The sequence below is a fragment of the Lathamus discolor genome, chromosome 4, assembly GCF_037157495.1.
Source record: "Lathamus discolor isolate bLatDis1 chromosome 4, bLatDis1.hap1, whole genome shotgun sequence".
Classification (NCBI taxonomy): Eukaryota; Metazoa; Chordata; class Aves; order Psittaciformes; family Psittacidae; genus Lathamus; species Lathamus discolor.
The window spans coordinates 35333305-35349935 of record NC_088887.1 but is presented as its reverse complement, the minus strand read 5'-3'; the positions used below and the strand labels follow the sequence as shown (position 1 = coordinate 35349935).

The following is a 16631-nucleotide window of genomic DNA, read 5'->3' as shown; positions in this document are numbered from 1 at the left end:
GGAACTCGGTGCAAGACTTTTTCTTGCTGGCAGGGTAACCTGTTTTAAAACTGTGCTGCCTGAGCCTGGAATGTGTCAGTAGGTATTCTTGTCCTATATGTTTTCTCTTTGGTCCTTTATAAACAGTCACTAAAAACTATTACAATTCTGTCTTCCTACCTGAAGTACAGTGTGTTGTTCTGTTGCCTCCAGGCAGTCACCAGATTTCACAGTAGGTGAATAGAAATGTTCATTCTCTATGATTCCTGGTGCCTGCAGTCCTGTGTTAACACATAAGACATAGAGGGGTTTGGGAAAGAGGTGTTATGGAAAGCAAAAAATAACAGTACTAACAGGAGCTGTTAAGTTGCAGAAGCATTCTTCAGACTAAGTGATTAAACCTTTTTTAAAACTTGTTTTCTAACATACATGGTTCTTACATTTATCTGAAAAGTTGTAAGAAAACTGTTACCTGCTACACTGGCAACTGGAACTGTAAAATACCGGCAGGTGATGAGGGGAAGTCAGTGTTCAAGTTCAGGGCTTTGCCTGGACAAGGTATCCTGAGACTGTGGCTCACTGACTCTGGATGCAAGGAGGAAGAGCCTATGAGGCTTATAAAGGAGAGCTTCCTTTTATGGTAAAAATTGTCAACTGGAGAAATAGTTTCAGCACAGTTTCTAGATGTCTTGCTGCAAGGGACTTACTAGGAGAACTGCTACATTGTCTTCTATTTTCTGTGTGTTTAACTTTTATTTTTATTGTGGAGAGTGCAAGAAAGTCTACCAGTTTTCTGTAGAGTACTGTCAGGCTGCCTAGGCAAAATGCTCAGTTGAGAAAGTACCTAAGCAAAAGTGCAGGCATGCTGTTTTAATGGTCTCTCTCTTTTTTCTCCCACCCCCCTGCTGTTTGCTAGTACATAGCTTAGCCATTTAATAGGTCTCAAGAGGGCTGTTTTGGCCCATACCCTCCCTTAACATTATTCTCATTGCTGCCATTTCAAGAATGTTGCATTTGAGAGTTTTTTATCTCTTGGTCTGTTTAACTGGGTCTGAATCCAGACTTGGTGTAGGTGCCATCCAGAGCTGTTCAGACTGTGCTGTTTTCTTTCAGGTGCGTGACCAGGAGATGCACTTCCCTGGTTATTACAGCTGCAGAGGATAAGATTCTGGTTGCAGACAAGTCTGGTGACGTCTATTCTTACTCAATAACAGATCCCCAAGCAGATGGAAAACTTGAGCTGGGTCACTTGTCTCTGCTACTGGATGTTGTAAGTATGTGTGTCTATGTAGTTAGTGTACAATTCTTCATTCTTGCTTGTGTTTGGATCTTTTATTGTTGCTCTTGTCCCAGATTTGGGAGCTCTTTTTTATGTAAGTGGAGTATATGGTTTGGATTTCTTCGTACCGAGTTTGTGTCTGCAGAGTTTGGAAAGGAAACAGGCTTACCAAAGGGTTATGTATTCTTGGAGTGTGAGTGTTCAAAAAGTCTTCATGGTGCAGTCAGGGAAGACTTGGTGATGGGAATATATGGGTATAATATATATTCACGCAGTCTGTCACATTGGTTGAGCTCTTCAATGTGGTAAATTTGTTTCTTTTTTAAGATGCAGTGGGACTTCCACCTGTACTGTTGCAGCTTAGTGTCTTTCACTGGACATTGTAGTCAGTGTCACTTGTCTTAGTAAATGAGAAAGTCACTATCATAATATTTGTACTTCCGTTGTTGGTACCAAAGTGTGGCTTAATGTTTGCACCTGCCATTCAGAGTCAGAAGAAACAGACAGTTTATTGCTTATCTTTTTTTCTGCTGGTTAGGAAGAACTATATTAAAACAAGCATTGAACTACTGGGCACCAAATCTCTCCTTCCCTTCACCAACAGGCACTGAGTCCTGATGACCGATATATCTTAACTGCAGACAGAGATGAGAAGATCAGAATCAGCTTGGCAAAGGCTCCTTATTATATTGTATCGTTCTGTCTGGGGCACAGAGAGTAAGTTCGTTGTGGGCAAAGGTTACTGCATGCAGCTCTTCACTGTGCATCAGTGAATGAAATTATTGTCTCCTCAGATCATATTAAACAATAGCTAGATCTAAGTTAGATTCATGGAATGGTTTGGGTTGGAAGGGACATTTAATGGTCATCAGCCAACCCCCCTGCAATGAGCAGGAACATCTTCAGCTAGATCAGGTTGCTCAGAATCGCATCCAGCCTTGCCTTGAATGTTTCCAGGAATGGGGCATGTGCCACCTTTCTGGGCAATCTTCCAGTGTTTCACCACCTTCATTATAAAAAATGTCTTCCTTGTATCTAGTCTGAATCTGCTCAAACAGGTCCATGTCTTGTATTAAGGACTCTAGAGCTGGATACAGTAATCCAGGTGGAGATTACTGTATCCAGTAATCTACTGTACTGGGGATTACTGTATCCAGTAATCTCTGCTGAGCAGAGCAGGTATGCAGATTACCTCCCTTGACCTGCTGGCCATAAGAGACTCCAGAGCCTGGAGATTGTTAGTTCAGGATAAAGCCTACCTTCAGTCTTAGGAAGGGAAATCTTAGGAAGTATTTGTGGTTTGAACAGACACTAATAGCATCTCAATGCTGAGGTCAGGCTTGGAGATTCTGTGGTGATACAATAAAACCACATCAGTATTGATAGGAAAGATAGAGCACTCTTTCTGCCTGCATGTGAGACTGCAGGGAGCTAGGGGCTGCAGAATGGTCCCATGAAGTAGATTCAAGGAGTCATGCTTTTTAATGTGGTGTTTTTCTTGAGATTGGTTCTATTGCTATGGGCAAGAATTGAAAGGCAAGTAGAAGGATTTGTGGAAGGTGGATCATAGGGACATCCCTGTAGAAATATGATGTGCTGCTGTGTTGTCAAGTCTAATAAAATGTATAGTTCACTCTGGATAAAGTGGGAAGGATGATCTTTTCTCTCTTCTCCATCTTCAAGTGAAGGTCCTTCCATTAGGCATGCCCCTGCACAGGGTGGAGAATGTACCTAATTCTGCTTGTGGGGCTGCTGAGTTACTTGGGGATAAAAACACTCTTCTAGGCACATTTTTCCGTAAGATGATGCAACATGGTGCAGTCCACTCACTGTATCAGAAACAGGAGTGAAAGAAAGCCAGTGTGACTGGGGAACTTGAGATATTGGTAGCAACCTATCTAAACTTGCCCACCAAGGTGTTTTAATAAAGCATTTAGATTAATTTGGAGTGTCAGTCTGATTTTAATAAAATCATTTTGTAGTCTAACCTGCAGAACTGGCATAGTATAAAAGGAAGAGACTAATGTTAAAGACCTAAATAGTCTTTGATCAGGTCAGTTTTGTACGGGTCATCATTGTTGTGTTTTAAAAGCATCTGTTGTGTTTTAAAAGCCAACGTGATGCTGGGTTACATCATCATCAGAGATAAAGATGTCATTATCCCACTCAGCATTTGTCAGGCTGCATTTGGAATACTGTGTCCAGTTTTGGTCCTCACCTGGACCCTGCTTTGGACAGGCTGGAGAGGGTCCAGAGAAGGGATACAAAGATGATTAAAAGACTGGGAGGCCTGCATATGAGGAAAGGCTGAGAGAACTGGGTTTGTTCAGCCTTGCGAAAAGAAGGCGCAGGGGAGACCTTACCACCATGTTCCAGTACTTAAAGGGTGGCAGCAAAGAAGATGGAGAGTCCTTTTTCACAAGTATTCACATAGAAAAGAGAAAGGGGAACATGCTACCTGAGTAAATCTGTCTCCAGTGGTGTTTTTTGGTCTAAATGGCAGTGTTCTCAGGCAGGAGGAAGTCAGGAGAATTCCTTGAGGGCAGGTGGGGAGATACTTTTTTCTATTAAGTAGTAAGTCAGTAGAATGTGTAGTATATATACATTGTATTAAGTACTGTAGACATATTTTTTCTTCCTCCTCATTAACTTGATGTGGAGAATCTGTTTATTATAAGGTTCTCTTTGAAATTGATGTTTTCATTTACTGTGTGTGTTTAAAGACCAGAGTGTCATGCAAGAGATTTCAGCTTTTGACTGCTTTCCCTTTAGGTTTGTAAGCAAAATATTTGTAATACCCAACTATCCTGATCTGCTGTTGTCAGCTTCTGGGGTATGTATGGCAATTTCTTAAAAAAAGTATTTTTCTTGAAAGTTTAGACTTTAAAACCATTGTTTGCTTGCGTTTCCCCTAGTTCCTTGGGATACTTGGAATAATTTCCGTGATTTACAGTGTGACCTCTCTCCTCCCCCTTTCTCAGCTTTCTGTTCAGTGTTAACCATTCTATTGGTAGATAATATAAGAGCCCTTTACTGTGCTTATAGCAAGGCTAGCTTCATAAGATCTTTGGAATGGAGAAATCACAAAGTCCTCAGTGTTTCTTTATCATTAATTCTTGCTTTGAAGCACAAACTTTAGTCATTGGACTATTAAAGAACTTTGAAGTGAATAGGTATTACACCAGCCTGCCATGATGAGTGTCTTGAGAATGAATGGTCTTAGGTGTTTTTGGAGCTTTTAAGATGATAAAGTTGCTCCCTTTAAACCCTCCCACTTGTTTTCGTTTGTGGGACTTACTCCGAATTATGTTCTTGCCTGTATGTCCTCATAGTGCATCCATGTTGTGTAGAGATTGCAGTGCAGTGCTACACAATGCTTGGATGAGGATTGAAGAAGTGTTTCCTGCCCTTCCTCCCTCTCCCCAGCTCTTTTCTTAAATTGATGGCATTCTTGCTGTCATGACGGGCCTGTACAGAGTGAGTAGATGGAGTTGGTCTAAAAGAAGGGAAACAATGTGCTTTGTTTTCCCAGACTGCCAAAACTGCATAGGAAACAATGTTTCTGTGAAGATGTGAAGATTGTAGTAATTCTTAGCATTTGACTTCAGCTGCTGCTCTTGCTACCCTATGGCTCTTGTCTCTTGTTCTTCTAATTCTGTGATAATTCTTTAAACAACTCTAGCATTAGTGCTGTGTACGGCTGTATTTCTTCTTAGCAAATGCTCTTTGAGGACTGTTTTTCCAGAGAGGTGTTTAGCTTCTTTCCAGAAGATTACTAAATCAAATGAGAATTTGGGTGATAACAAGAGTAAGGGAAGAGAAGGGCAACCTGGAAGGATTGCCATTAAAATGCTGAGCACATGTATTGCTTTGCTATTTGAGACAGACTTAAAATGCACTCCTCCAGCTACACAATTTCCACTTCAAAAGGAGAATTAAAGTTAGCATGATTGAATAATTTAGAATAGAGGGGGATAATTATGTTAATTAAAATGCTTTATCTGCAATTTGAGGTCTTAATGTGGGAAGCTCCTCAGGGAAATAGGATGTAGCTGAAGGCCACAAGCGTCCTCTCTTTCCTTGAGGTGATGTTAGTAATATGCTTGTGTCCCCTTCCATCTGTCCAGGATTCAACTCTGAGACTCTGGGAATACAAAAGTGGTGAAGAAGTGCATTGCTGTCATCTAAGTAGCATCTGTGGGACTGAGGCAGCCAACACTGACCAGGTATGCCCTGCTGTCCTCCTGATTCATGTGACTCCTACATGTGTTTGTTGCATTTTGTTAGGAGTGCCTCTTTTCTGGTGGGGGGTTTGGAAGTTACGTGAGACCTAGCCACCCAGTAACCTGGGATTTCAGGAGAGGAAGAAGGTCCCTGAAATCCATTCCTGTGACTTGCGTGCATTTCTAAGAAGTGCCAAGTGGTGACCAAAAGCAGTTGTTTGTAATTCTTCCGAAATACTCTGCACACTGGACAAAGCTTCACTTGAAAAATTTTCCAAAACCACTGGTACTTCAGTCTCTTAGCTAGAAAATACCTTGTAACACTGGAAAGATCTGAAGATTCACACAATAAAAAAAAAAGCCAAAACCAGCAAAACCCCAGTTTAGAATTTCAAGTGTTAAAGTTGCAATTTATCTGGGCAAAAAGAAGTTTTGTAACATTTGTAACCAGTCACCTGCAGTGGGACTGCCCTGTGGAGACAAGGCACTGGGCTTGTTCCTTTGAGTTGTTCTGAAGCTGGGTAGTGTCCAAAGTTAATATGAGCTTTATGTGAAAACTGAGCACCCTCTCTTCTTAGTTCTTTTTAGCTTGCAGCCTATACATGAGTGGTATCATGCAGCCTTTGGGGTGCTACTGTGATTTGGGCTGTTAGTCTAATGTGAGCAGTGGTTCTGGTAGTACTCGATCTTTGGTTTTGTTCTTTCTTGTCACGTGAACTGGCATACAGCCCTATTAACAGTGAAACAGCATTCATTCTTGTCCCTAGGACCAAGCCCCTAGGGACAGACCTGACAATTACAGCATTTTTTTTCTGTGCAGAAGACATGAGCAAGTTGCTCTTTGTGTGGGAATAATAATGTGCAACTTTACATAAAGTTTCTTTACATAAGCCCAGAAAGGCAGCTGCTACTTAGGTCACAGCATTCAAAATGGGAATCTTAGTTGAGACCTAGAGTTCCTGTTAGCAGGAGCTCAAGTTAGTATCTATATGGACAATTTAACCTCTTCCTGAACTTGAAAGTATATTTTAAAGCACACCTCTTTTATGAGAGATCTCTGTCTCAGATGTGCTTTAAAGCATATCAGCTTGAGTCTGGTGCTTTAAATCTTTGAAGTAGGTACTGCTCATGTTTTTCACAAGCGAAAAATGGGGTGTATCAAATTAGGAGACAAGCCCATATAGCTGGTATCTTCTTACATTCTGGGTGCAGCAGGATTTGAGTGGGGAGGGGAGTATGAAGGTTGAGGCAAACCTACAAAATTACTTCTGGAAATAAACAGCTTGGGGAGTTTCAAAGCCAAAGTGTTTTATCTTTGTGTTCAAAAGTAACTAATGAGACTGCTTTGTTGAAACAACGTGGTTTGATAGCCACTAAATCCATGTCTGAAGTAATGTTGCAAGGCATTTCTGTTGGAGGAAAAAATAGTTTTATGTTAAAATACATAGACTTCTAGCTTTATTGGATCATCAAGGACTAGTAAGGATCTAACTGTGAAATGGGGAATCCTAATACTAATTTTAAAAATGCTACTTGTTGCTTAGACTCGCTTAGCATTTAGTAAGATAGCTTGCACGTACGTTAAGTGCTTGATCTCACACTGAATCCTAACTCCATTGTTTACAAGTTTGTAAAAAATAATATTAAACTATATAATAAAGCTTGAATGTAGCATTGGATAAATTAACAAAGGTTAGAGGGAAAAAAAAAACCACCTTGTTGATGCAAGCAGGAGTTGATTTAAAAATAATCTCCACCTCTCTAAGAATGTTCTTGAAGACTTCTGAATGTAGTGTAGTAATACTTGCCTTGTCTCTTAACACACTTGATAAGGTGCCTTCCATAGGATACTCTCTATGATGGAGTCTTTCATGGAAATTTGGAGTGCTTTTTGACTGTTTGAGGAGTTGCTGTTTAGCGTCTTTACCTTGGTGTGAGTAAGCAATGACAGAAGGGGAAAAGCCACAGCTGTGGGTTAATAAGTATAACACAGCAGTTAATAAACTGTATTCCTGCAGTGTTTTGCAGTTCTTCTATCCACTGCCATATGCCTCTCCTAACAGTGGTCTTGGAAGCCTCAGGCTTGCCTGTTGCTTTAATCCACACAATTCTGCTAATTGCCTACTCTTACAAACATTCAAAAATCCGTCTCTCATGACACTAAATTTGCATGATGCTTGAGCGGTGCAGGAGACTCAGTTGGCCTCTAGAATTCATACGTGCTTGGAACAGTGATCAGGCATCATGTCCCAGCAATTACAGATAGATAAATGACAGATTTAAACCTTAATGTGGTGCATTGCCACCTTTGTGTTGTATCACTACACAGCTGTGAACATGTACTTTCCCTATAATCAACAGGACCAAAGGGGAAAGACTTGTGTTTTGCTGGCGTCATAGTTCTAGAAATGCCAGAGATGATGTCTGGTGGTAGTATTCGGTTGTGCTACACATCCAGGTGTATCAAAGATCATCTTCACAGCCTAGAGTGACATTTGTAGACTGAATTTAAGTGAACAGTCTCTTGAGTCAGCGTTTTTTAGGTTGTAATTAGCATGCTGTCTGCGAATGACTGGCAGCCAGAGATGAGATGGGGATTTAAGTGTTTTTTTCTTTTCTTTTGCTTTGCATTTCATTTTTACCATTGATAACTGCTGTGAATGCAGTGAAGCTTGAAACACAACTTGAAGCACAATGATAATGGAATCACCAGTAATGGTGTGTCATGTGAGCACATAAATGTGGGTTATTTTGCTTGGCAGATGATGAATATATGTCTGTTTGGGGAGCATAGGAGTATTTTTGAGCAGTGTAGCAGTGGTTTCAGTTGATGGATTGCAGATCCTCGGTTCATTTTCCCACTAGAATGGGAGTAATTCTTTGAATTTGTAGTGATACATTTTTCCCACTTCAGAGCTTTCACCTCATGCAGTCCCCTTGACAGCAGAATTTTGTTTAAAGTCCAGAACATGAATTGCACAACCCTACCCCAGTAGTCCAGTACATTAATTTTTCATAGGGTCACCCCTTCTCACAGTTGATACCAGAAGTTAATTTTAATGTGTTGGCAGGCTTATAAGTGTCATATAAATGCTGAATAAGTTCAGAGAGTATCAAGAGAACTGTTTATCTGTTTATCACAGACAGCTCTTATAGCTTGTCTTGAAGTAAACTGATTCTATAGGCTTGTCCTTGAACAAGATACTGCTCTGGGGCTTGCATTCACTGTGCTTATAGTTGACTTACCCACACATGGAAAGGAAAGAGCTTGCAAAGAAGATGCCCTTTCTTGTCTGTCCAGCTGTGAATAGCACTTGGTTCAAATCAAAAAAGCTTCCTCCTCCCTCCCCCAGTGAGGGTGGAGGAGAACTGCTGTGTACTTCAAGTTCACAGAACCCTTTGTTTCTCTGACAAAGCACTCAGCTGTGTAGGTGCGCTCTTCCCATCAGTACATTTACCCTGCGTGTTTGTCATGACACAGCCAGAGAGGCAGAGCTTTGTGATGAGAAATAATTGCCTCAGGTTTTAAGTTTATATATATTTATCTTGGCTTGTTCCCTTAAATGCCTAGAGAACCCACTGGTGGTTTACAGTAAGAGCTGTCACTTCTGCTCATAAAGCTGTGGTGTAAATGGCTCCGTAATGCAGTAACTACATTTAAATGTATTATCTACAGAAAGCTTTTCTGATTCAGCCCACTTATCCTACCTGGCATTTGGAACTGTAAGCATTTTTTTTTATGTCCATGTGAAACAGGGGTCCATATGCTAAATATAGATTAACAACTTACTATTTCTGCAGAGTAGCAAGAGACTAGACCCATGTGTTTCCCAAGAGCTCTGAAACATCACCCTTTTAATAAGGTTTTTCATAAAGTGCTCCTCTTCTGTCCAAACAGGCAGTCACGTACATGAGTGAAAAGTGTGTGCATGCTGCTATTCTTGCTTGAGATAGTATGACACAATGGATTTTATTCTTTTTTCTCGTGGTATAATATAGATGAAAAATAGGGTTCCATAGTGCATATTTATAGTTATACAGCTATATTTATACCATTAATTAACTAACTTTTCTGCAGTTGTTTTATCTTCTAGTAGTCATGTACTGTTGACAAAATAGCTTCTGGTATTAAACTTGTGGACTTGAATGTTGGAAGCTGTACAGCTTGTTTTGCTTTCCTACATTGATTGCAACATTCCAAAACAAGCACCCTGACAATACCCCTATGTCAGCTGGCAGCTCAAAGGGTAAAATCCCATGTTTACTACCAAACTCAACTTAAGCTGATGAAACAGAAGTTCTGTTCTGTGTAGTGATCAGTGTTGCATTAGGGAAAGAGGTGAGGGCTCAAGAGGGACTTGAGGATGCATCTGAATTCTGCCAGCAGAGCGTCAAGATGATGTATTTTCCCTGCGCTATAGGGACTAACTAGCTACGACTCTAGTGGGAGAATTATACTAATCAGAAGCGCTGGTTATCACTGCTTCTAAAATATACTTGAGAACCAGCCTTTTGCCTTTACAGTTTTGTCTTTCACGTTATATAACAGATGCTTTCGTAAAAGCACCCTAGGGCATCTTCTTGCAGTTTCCCTGCCCCTCCCAAGTTCTTCCCACTCAAGGAGCCTCGAATCAGTTACAGAATATTTCAAGTAGTATGGTTCGTGCAGCAAAGATTTTTCTCTAATTCTCTCCCAGACAGATAAAACAAGGTATCTTCTAAATTGGGAGTGTGGTGCCAGTATTTTTTTATTGTTGTTGGGGGGGGGATTATTTCATTTTATTTATTTTTTATGAGGAAAATGGCCTCTGGCAGTCTTGTCTTGTTCTTCAGAGCATGTTTTCTGTTAAGTGGTGTGGCTTCACCCAGACACATGTTGAAAAAGGAGACAGTGCAGCAAGGATATTAGCTATGCATCGCTATCTCCTTTTTTTTGAAGCAGCTAATGGCTTATGTTTATAATCTCTAAATTGCTAGTGTGATATCCTGGCTGAGCAAGCTTAAAGTTGATGGTTTGCCATTAGCATTGCAGGAGAGGATGTTTGAGGGTGGCATACTTTTCGTTCAACTGTTAGCTTATCTATCAAGAGTACTTCAGTAAAACCTTTGCATTTGACCTCTGTTTGGATGGCTGTGAAGGGAGAAGTATGGAAAACTTAGTAAAACAGAAAAGACTGGTACAGAAATATACTTGACTGTAGTTTAAAGGTAATTATGTTGCTTTACTTGCTGTAAATTAATACATCTGCTAAATTTTAAGGGCCAAGACGTGAAATGAAATGTGAATTTTCTGCCCATAAATGGTCTTAACTTACAAGGATGTTTCTTTTTCTTTTCTTAATAGAAATACACTGTGTCAAGAATAACCTACTGCTGTCAGGGTGGTTTTGTTGCCATTCTATTTGACTGGTAAGAATAAATGAAATAGTGGGTCAAATTGTTGCAGCTTCTTGCAAAGGCAAGAGCAGCTTTCCCTGTTGGGTGCTCTAACTCTCCCCTAGCCTGCAGTACTATGTACTGTGGATCTTCAGGCATCTCAGGTGGGTCTCGGAGTCCTCATTGTACTTGGTCTGGGTTCAGAGGTGTGTGTAAGGGTTACCCAGCTTAGTTGAATTTTGCAGACTTCGTGATGCCTTTCATTCACAAGAGGAAATGCAAGGCTAGGATGCATGTGAGCCCTGGTTTGTGCTCAGGATGTCTCCCTAAATTGCGGTGCTTGACCCATGTGTTTTGTGTCCTGTTTTGTTCAGGGTGCTGTGGTGATGCAGTGACCAAAATTCTGCTACTATATTCTGCTCCCGTAAATGGGTTTGGCCATTCTGTTTAAAACCTCAACATTGCTTCAGTTTAAAATTGGGGGGGTTTCACTGACTTTTGGGTTCAAATATATGCATTATGTAAGGAGAGAGTGCTCAGGAGCTGAAGGTTTAAGCTGGCAGGGAAATGTCTTGCAGGGATGGACAAGCCCTTTTCCCCTCTCCACAGCATCTTAAGCCTGCCAAGGAAGCTGTTCTTCCTGACAAACCTTGCCAACAGGAAAGGGAGCAATTGCCAGAGCTGCCTGTACAATGAAATTGGCAAGCTGTCCCCTCAGTGGATTTGCTCTTTGCTAGAGCAAGGAGCTTAAGTTGCTTCCCTTCTGCACTGGCATACAAACTGGCCCTGGAAGGGAAAGCCATATCAGCTGAGGTCTGTGCCAATGTCACTTAGCCCAGGGGCCTCCCCATGCTCTGTGTCAGGCTTTTATTTCCAGTTTCATGGCCCAGGATTTCTAAACAGTGCTGTCATGTGGACCTGGTAAAACACATGGGATAGAGCTGAGCTGTTCTGCCTTGGCACACTGGGGACCTGTCTGAGGGAGACAGGAAACTCTGTACATAGGGGCTGTGTCTGCTAGAGGAATGAGTGCTGAGGGGAGAGGCAGAGATGAGTGCATGGCTGTTCTTCAGCCATGTCAAGGTTTCCTGTCCCTCTCATTCTCTCCTACCTTCCCGGGCATCAGTTCCTTTACTTTTCCTTTGTTATGGCTAGTGCTCAGCTACATATTCCTTCAAGTAAGCCTCCTCTGTAGGCCGCTGTGCCCATGATGCAGCAGTCCGTATATAAATCCTTAGTAAACCATATGAAATTACTACTTTTTTTTTTTTTTCAAGAAAAGACGGTGTTGAATGCTTTTTCATTCATCTAACACTTGAAAATACATTTGATGTGTTAGGTATTTACTGCTTCTGCTTAAAATATGTAAGCAAACTGCACACTTGAAGTGCTTGGGTATTTTTTGCCATTCCTAATGGCCTTGCTTCAGCTCTGTTTGGAGTTAGAGTGGGTGTTTGTAGTTTGCTGTACAAGTAATGGCTGTAGGTGGGTTCGGTAATAATGGTAATTAAGTTTTTCCTTTCAAAAGTATTCCCACAGTCTACATCTTTCAGCTTGATGCCGTTGCCAAGCAGCTAGTTTACAAGCAGCAAATCTCTTTGAAGCATAAAGGTTGGGACATTGCATTTGAGGAAACAGGAGAACTATGGATGTTGCAGGAAGACAGTGAAGCTCCTCTTCAATTGTACAGACCATGTGATGGACAGTGGAAGGTGGATACTTTTTTTATGCTAACATCGTGAATGTTTTGTGTTGTCTTGAGGCCATAACAAAAATGGAATAAACTGTGTTCTGTGAAAGCTAAGAGGCACACTTCTCTATGTCTTGAGATGGAGTAAAAGTCATAGATACACATCTCATTCTACCTCTCTTCTGCATATAATGCAAAGCTGCTGAGGGCTTGTTACAAATACTAGTATGTTCTATGGTAAAGCTGACATCTGGTGTAGCAGGATCAAGTAGAGCGGTTGTCAGCCGCTGTACTCTGCACTTTCAACCATTACTTATGCTTTCTGTGTGCTACACCTGAGTATTTAAAGAAAACCCCACAAAACCCAAAATCCCTTTGTGGTTTGCTTAGGAATGCTTTCCACACAGCGTTCCCTATGCCTGCCTTTGGGGACAAGGCATTCTGGGACCATTAAGGGGATTCTTTTTTCACTGAAAACAGGGAGTCAGAATTGAGGGATGTGCTGTCAAGTTCTCTGTAATAGCCTATTCAACAACTGGAAACTCATTTTTTAGCTTTGTAAGTCCCTAGCTAATTATGGTATAGTCGTGAAGTGGTTTCAAGTGAACCTTCTAAGTATGTTTTTTGACCATTATGTGTTCCTTGTGGTATTCATTTTCCTTACAGAGTAGTAAGTGGGAATCCATTTTCTTTTGCTTCAAGCTGCAAAGCTTCCTCAGCAGAACACATGTTCTCAGACTGTGACTTTCTATTGCAGTCCTGGAAAAAAGGAGTCCAAAAGAGATCTTGGAGGGTTTACGCTTGCTTTCCTTTTCACTGTACTCCTCTGAGAGCTGCATTTTCAGTGTGTTGTGAAACATGAGATTGCATGATATTTTGGGAATAATAATCAGTGTCCCTTCTTTTCCCAGGCTGTAACTGATGACAAGGGATTACAGAAGATGACAAAATACCTTAGAGACAACTGGGCAGTGTTTGAAGGTGAGAAATTTGGCCTAAAGGCCCAGGAAATGCAGTTTTTACAGCTAAAGCATAAAATTTAGGAGCAAGATGAGAGTTCAGGTCAGTTCAGGTGGCTGTTGAAGTCAGTTTTCTCAGCTTCAAGCTCTGTCTGGTATGGAGGTTAGTGCAGATCATGAAGTGTGTTCAGGTTACTGTTATCAAAGACAATGTAGGTATCTAGATCTGAATTGTAGCATTATAACTGTTTTGCAAAGAGAGCTTATCACAGGGATGTATGTAAACACCCTGTGACAGAGCAGCTAGAGTCTGTCTTACTGCTGTAATATCGAACATTGTTGTTTGTCGTCTTGTCCTTACCTGGCAAGACGCCTTATCAGAAGTACAGGGGAGATAGTAAGACTAGAACAGCCATGGGAGGAGCAGCTTTCCTGTAAAGATGGGCCATTTGGGTCCAACTTGGCAAGGTAGATTATGTGGAACTTGCTGCAGCTGGAGGGTGTGACCCTGGATGGTATCACAGATGAAATTGCTTAGTGTCAGGGTTCATTCATTTTGTTCTTGATTTCTGCCCCACCCCCGGTCTCTGGCAGAAAAATACTAGCTCAGAAGCACCCTGTGGTTCTAGGGGTTTTTGTGTTTAAAAAAAAGCCACAACCCAAAACAACACCTAACTTTATTTAGAAGCTGAAATTATGGCAGTGATGGCTGCAGAGTAGAGAAAGGTTGCAGTGTGTGCTAGTGGATGTTTCATTGTATATTGAGAGTTGCTTAATTGAAATTTCTTTCCTGTACTTTGCTAGGAGACTAGGAACGTTCCTTAAAAAAGGTGTTACAGTCCCCATTGGTCCTGTGGTCTTTTCTTTCTGGTCATATGTAAAGATAGAAGAGTTGCAGGAATTTGCAGTCGAATGTAAAAGTCTCCTTAATCTTTAGTATTGGATGGTTTGGGGGGTAGCTGTCATTAAGTTGTTGTTAAGTTGGTACAGTCTTTGAAATTTAAGAGGAAGTCAGGTATTGCTTTGGAAGGGAGACTGTTTGCACGTAGATGTTGCAGTCGTGGTAGTTACAGCCAGGCAGATAATTAGAAGTATAAGGTCTTGAGTGAAAATGAGACCTCATATTTACAACAGAGAAGTACAAAGAGCGGGCAGGGGGGAAAAGGTTCTCAGTGTAATGAGACAGTGTAGCAAATTGCTGTGAAATGTGGTACCTGGCTATATCTACAGCTGGGAAAGGGAGACTACTACTCAGATGACAGTGTCTATTATCGTTAATTGGTAAGGGGAGGCTCATTTGATGAGCACTTATTCCACTGCATAATTAGTGCTTGAAAAGGTAGCTACTCATTTTAAAAAAGGTGATCATTATATTGTTTAACCCAGTCTTAATGCCTTCATATAGTCCTTTTATAAACTTGTTTCACCTGATTGCTGATTCTGTAGGATTTATGACACATAGGTCAGTCTTGAAGTACCCGTTGAACAGTTTGACATTCTCTAATAACTGATGTCAGAAAAAGACAGAGCAAGATTTAGTGCAGACTGGTCAAAGAGAGAGTGGCATGGATGTTCAAACTGACAGCACACAGTTTATTCCAGGGCCAAAAGCCAACAACTGAATTGGTTACATAAGACCCTCAAAAGCAAAAGCATGACCTTTGCTGTGCTCCAGCAAGGGAAAGTTGTTTTGTTTGTCTACCAAGAAACAGGGGATGCTGCATGTACATTACTGTGGAGCAGCACATCAGTTTCAGGACCTAACCCTGGCAAATACTGGATTTCCTTCCATTTATCCTTTAAGATCAAGGACTTTGGGAAGTGGGAAAGTGTAGGAATACAGAGAGACCTAGAGGTCATTGACTTTGTCAGATACCATTTAGAAATTTGGATGTAGCCAGCTAGTCCAGTTCTTTGTTCTCTGCAGAAACAATCTGATTGGGGTATTTAAATAGTGGTTAGCTCCCTCTTAAACTTGTCTAAACTTACAGTGTTGGAGATGGTATGATGAATATTACGCTGAATTCACAGAAGGTGTAACAAAACTGGGAGTGAATGCTTAGAAAATGCATATGTGCTGTAGGGCATCACTATTTGAATTCTACTTCTTTAAGTTTCTTCCAAGTTAATATTCATGGAGAGAAGTCTATGAGAGAAGCACAGTTAGGTAGCGTGCACCTTCGCAGTGCTTATATCTTGGGGAACAGCTCGGTGGGATGTCTAACAATAAGATGCAACAGCAGTTGTTTTAAAAACAGAAGTCTTGAAGTCTGCAGATGTCCTATGTGTAAGGAGAGCTGTGTGCACCCATTAATCAGTGTCAGGTGCTTGCCTGTGTATGAATTTTTTAGCCAAAAAGTGAAGGTTATGCTTCACTGTGTGGATGCCAAACAGAAGCTTACCAACACAAACCAGGCTTACACAGTGTAAATGCTGGTATTTAATGAAGTGGATAGGACCACAGTAAATGAGTTGAAATGCCACTATCCAGAACTGCAGTACAGGAAGTAGCTGATGAGACCATTAAGGGAATCAGCACTTGTCTTGTGTTCTTGCTTTGCCGGATTGTAGGGTTTGTTGGTGCAGAGAGCTACTACAGCAATCTCTACAAGGCTTCATTTGAGGACATGGACACCTACCTACAGAAGAAAGAGGAAAAGCTACAGCAGAAGAAAGAGGAAAAGCTACAGCAGAAGAAAAAGAAAAGGCAGGATCTGCAACATGGTGCAAATGGACAAACAAAAAAGATGAAGACTGAAGAATCATCACTATGATACTCTTTGTTGGCTAACAACTTTTGCCATGCTGAAAGGAACTGATCCGACTGCGGACTGTTTTTAAATGTAAGATGAATTATGGAAGACTGGTTTAACCTTTTATTCAGATTTGGGTTTTCAGTTAGCGTGATAGGCCAATATCCTGCTTGCAGCAGATAATGCATTTACAATATGCCTAAGCTTCTAGCAGCATGCAGGTGTTAGCGCTTCAGTTCTAAGAATCTCTAATGCATGATATATAAATCCTTGAGATAGTATTTTCCTTGAAACAGGATTTTCTTTTTGCCTACTGTGTTCAGGCTTTCTTCTTCAGGTGGCATTATGCTGATTAAAGTTGATGTGACTTTT

General features: G+C 41.0%; 1 protein-coding gene across 1 annotated transcript in view; it reads left to right on the top strand.

Moving 5' to 3' along the window:
* The window catches only part of WDR4 (WD repeat domain 4), a 19752-nt gene extending 3121 nt beyond the window's left edge, over positions 1–16631 (top strand). Inside the window, exons 4-11 of the mRNA XM_065677038.1 lie at positions 1093–1249; positions 1863–1975; positions 4031–4091; positions 5386–5484; positions 10826–10890; positions 12386–12569; positions 13459–13528; positions 16078–16631. Of these exons, the coding sequence (XP_065533110.1) occupies positions 1093–1249; positions 1863–1975; positions 4031–4091; positions 5386–5484; positions 10826–10890; positions 12386–12569; positions 13459–13528; positions 16078–16280 (952 nt within the window). The 3' untranslated portion in view covers positions 16281–16631. The remainder of the gene's footprint in view (positions 1–1092; positions 1250–1862; positions 1976–4030; positions 4092–5385; positions 5485–10825; positions 10891–12385; positions 12570–13458; positions 13529–16077) is intronic.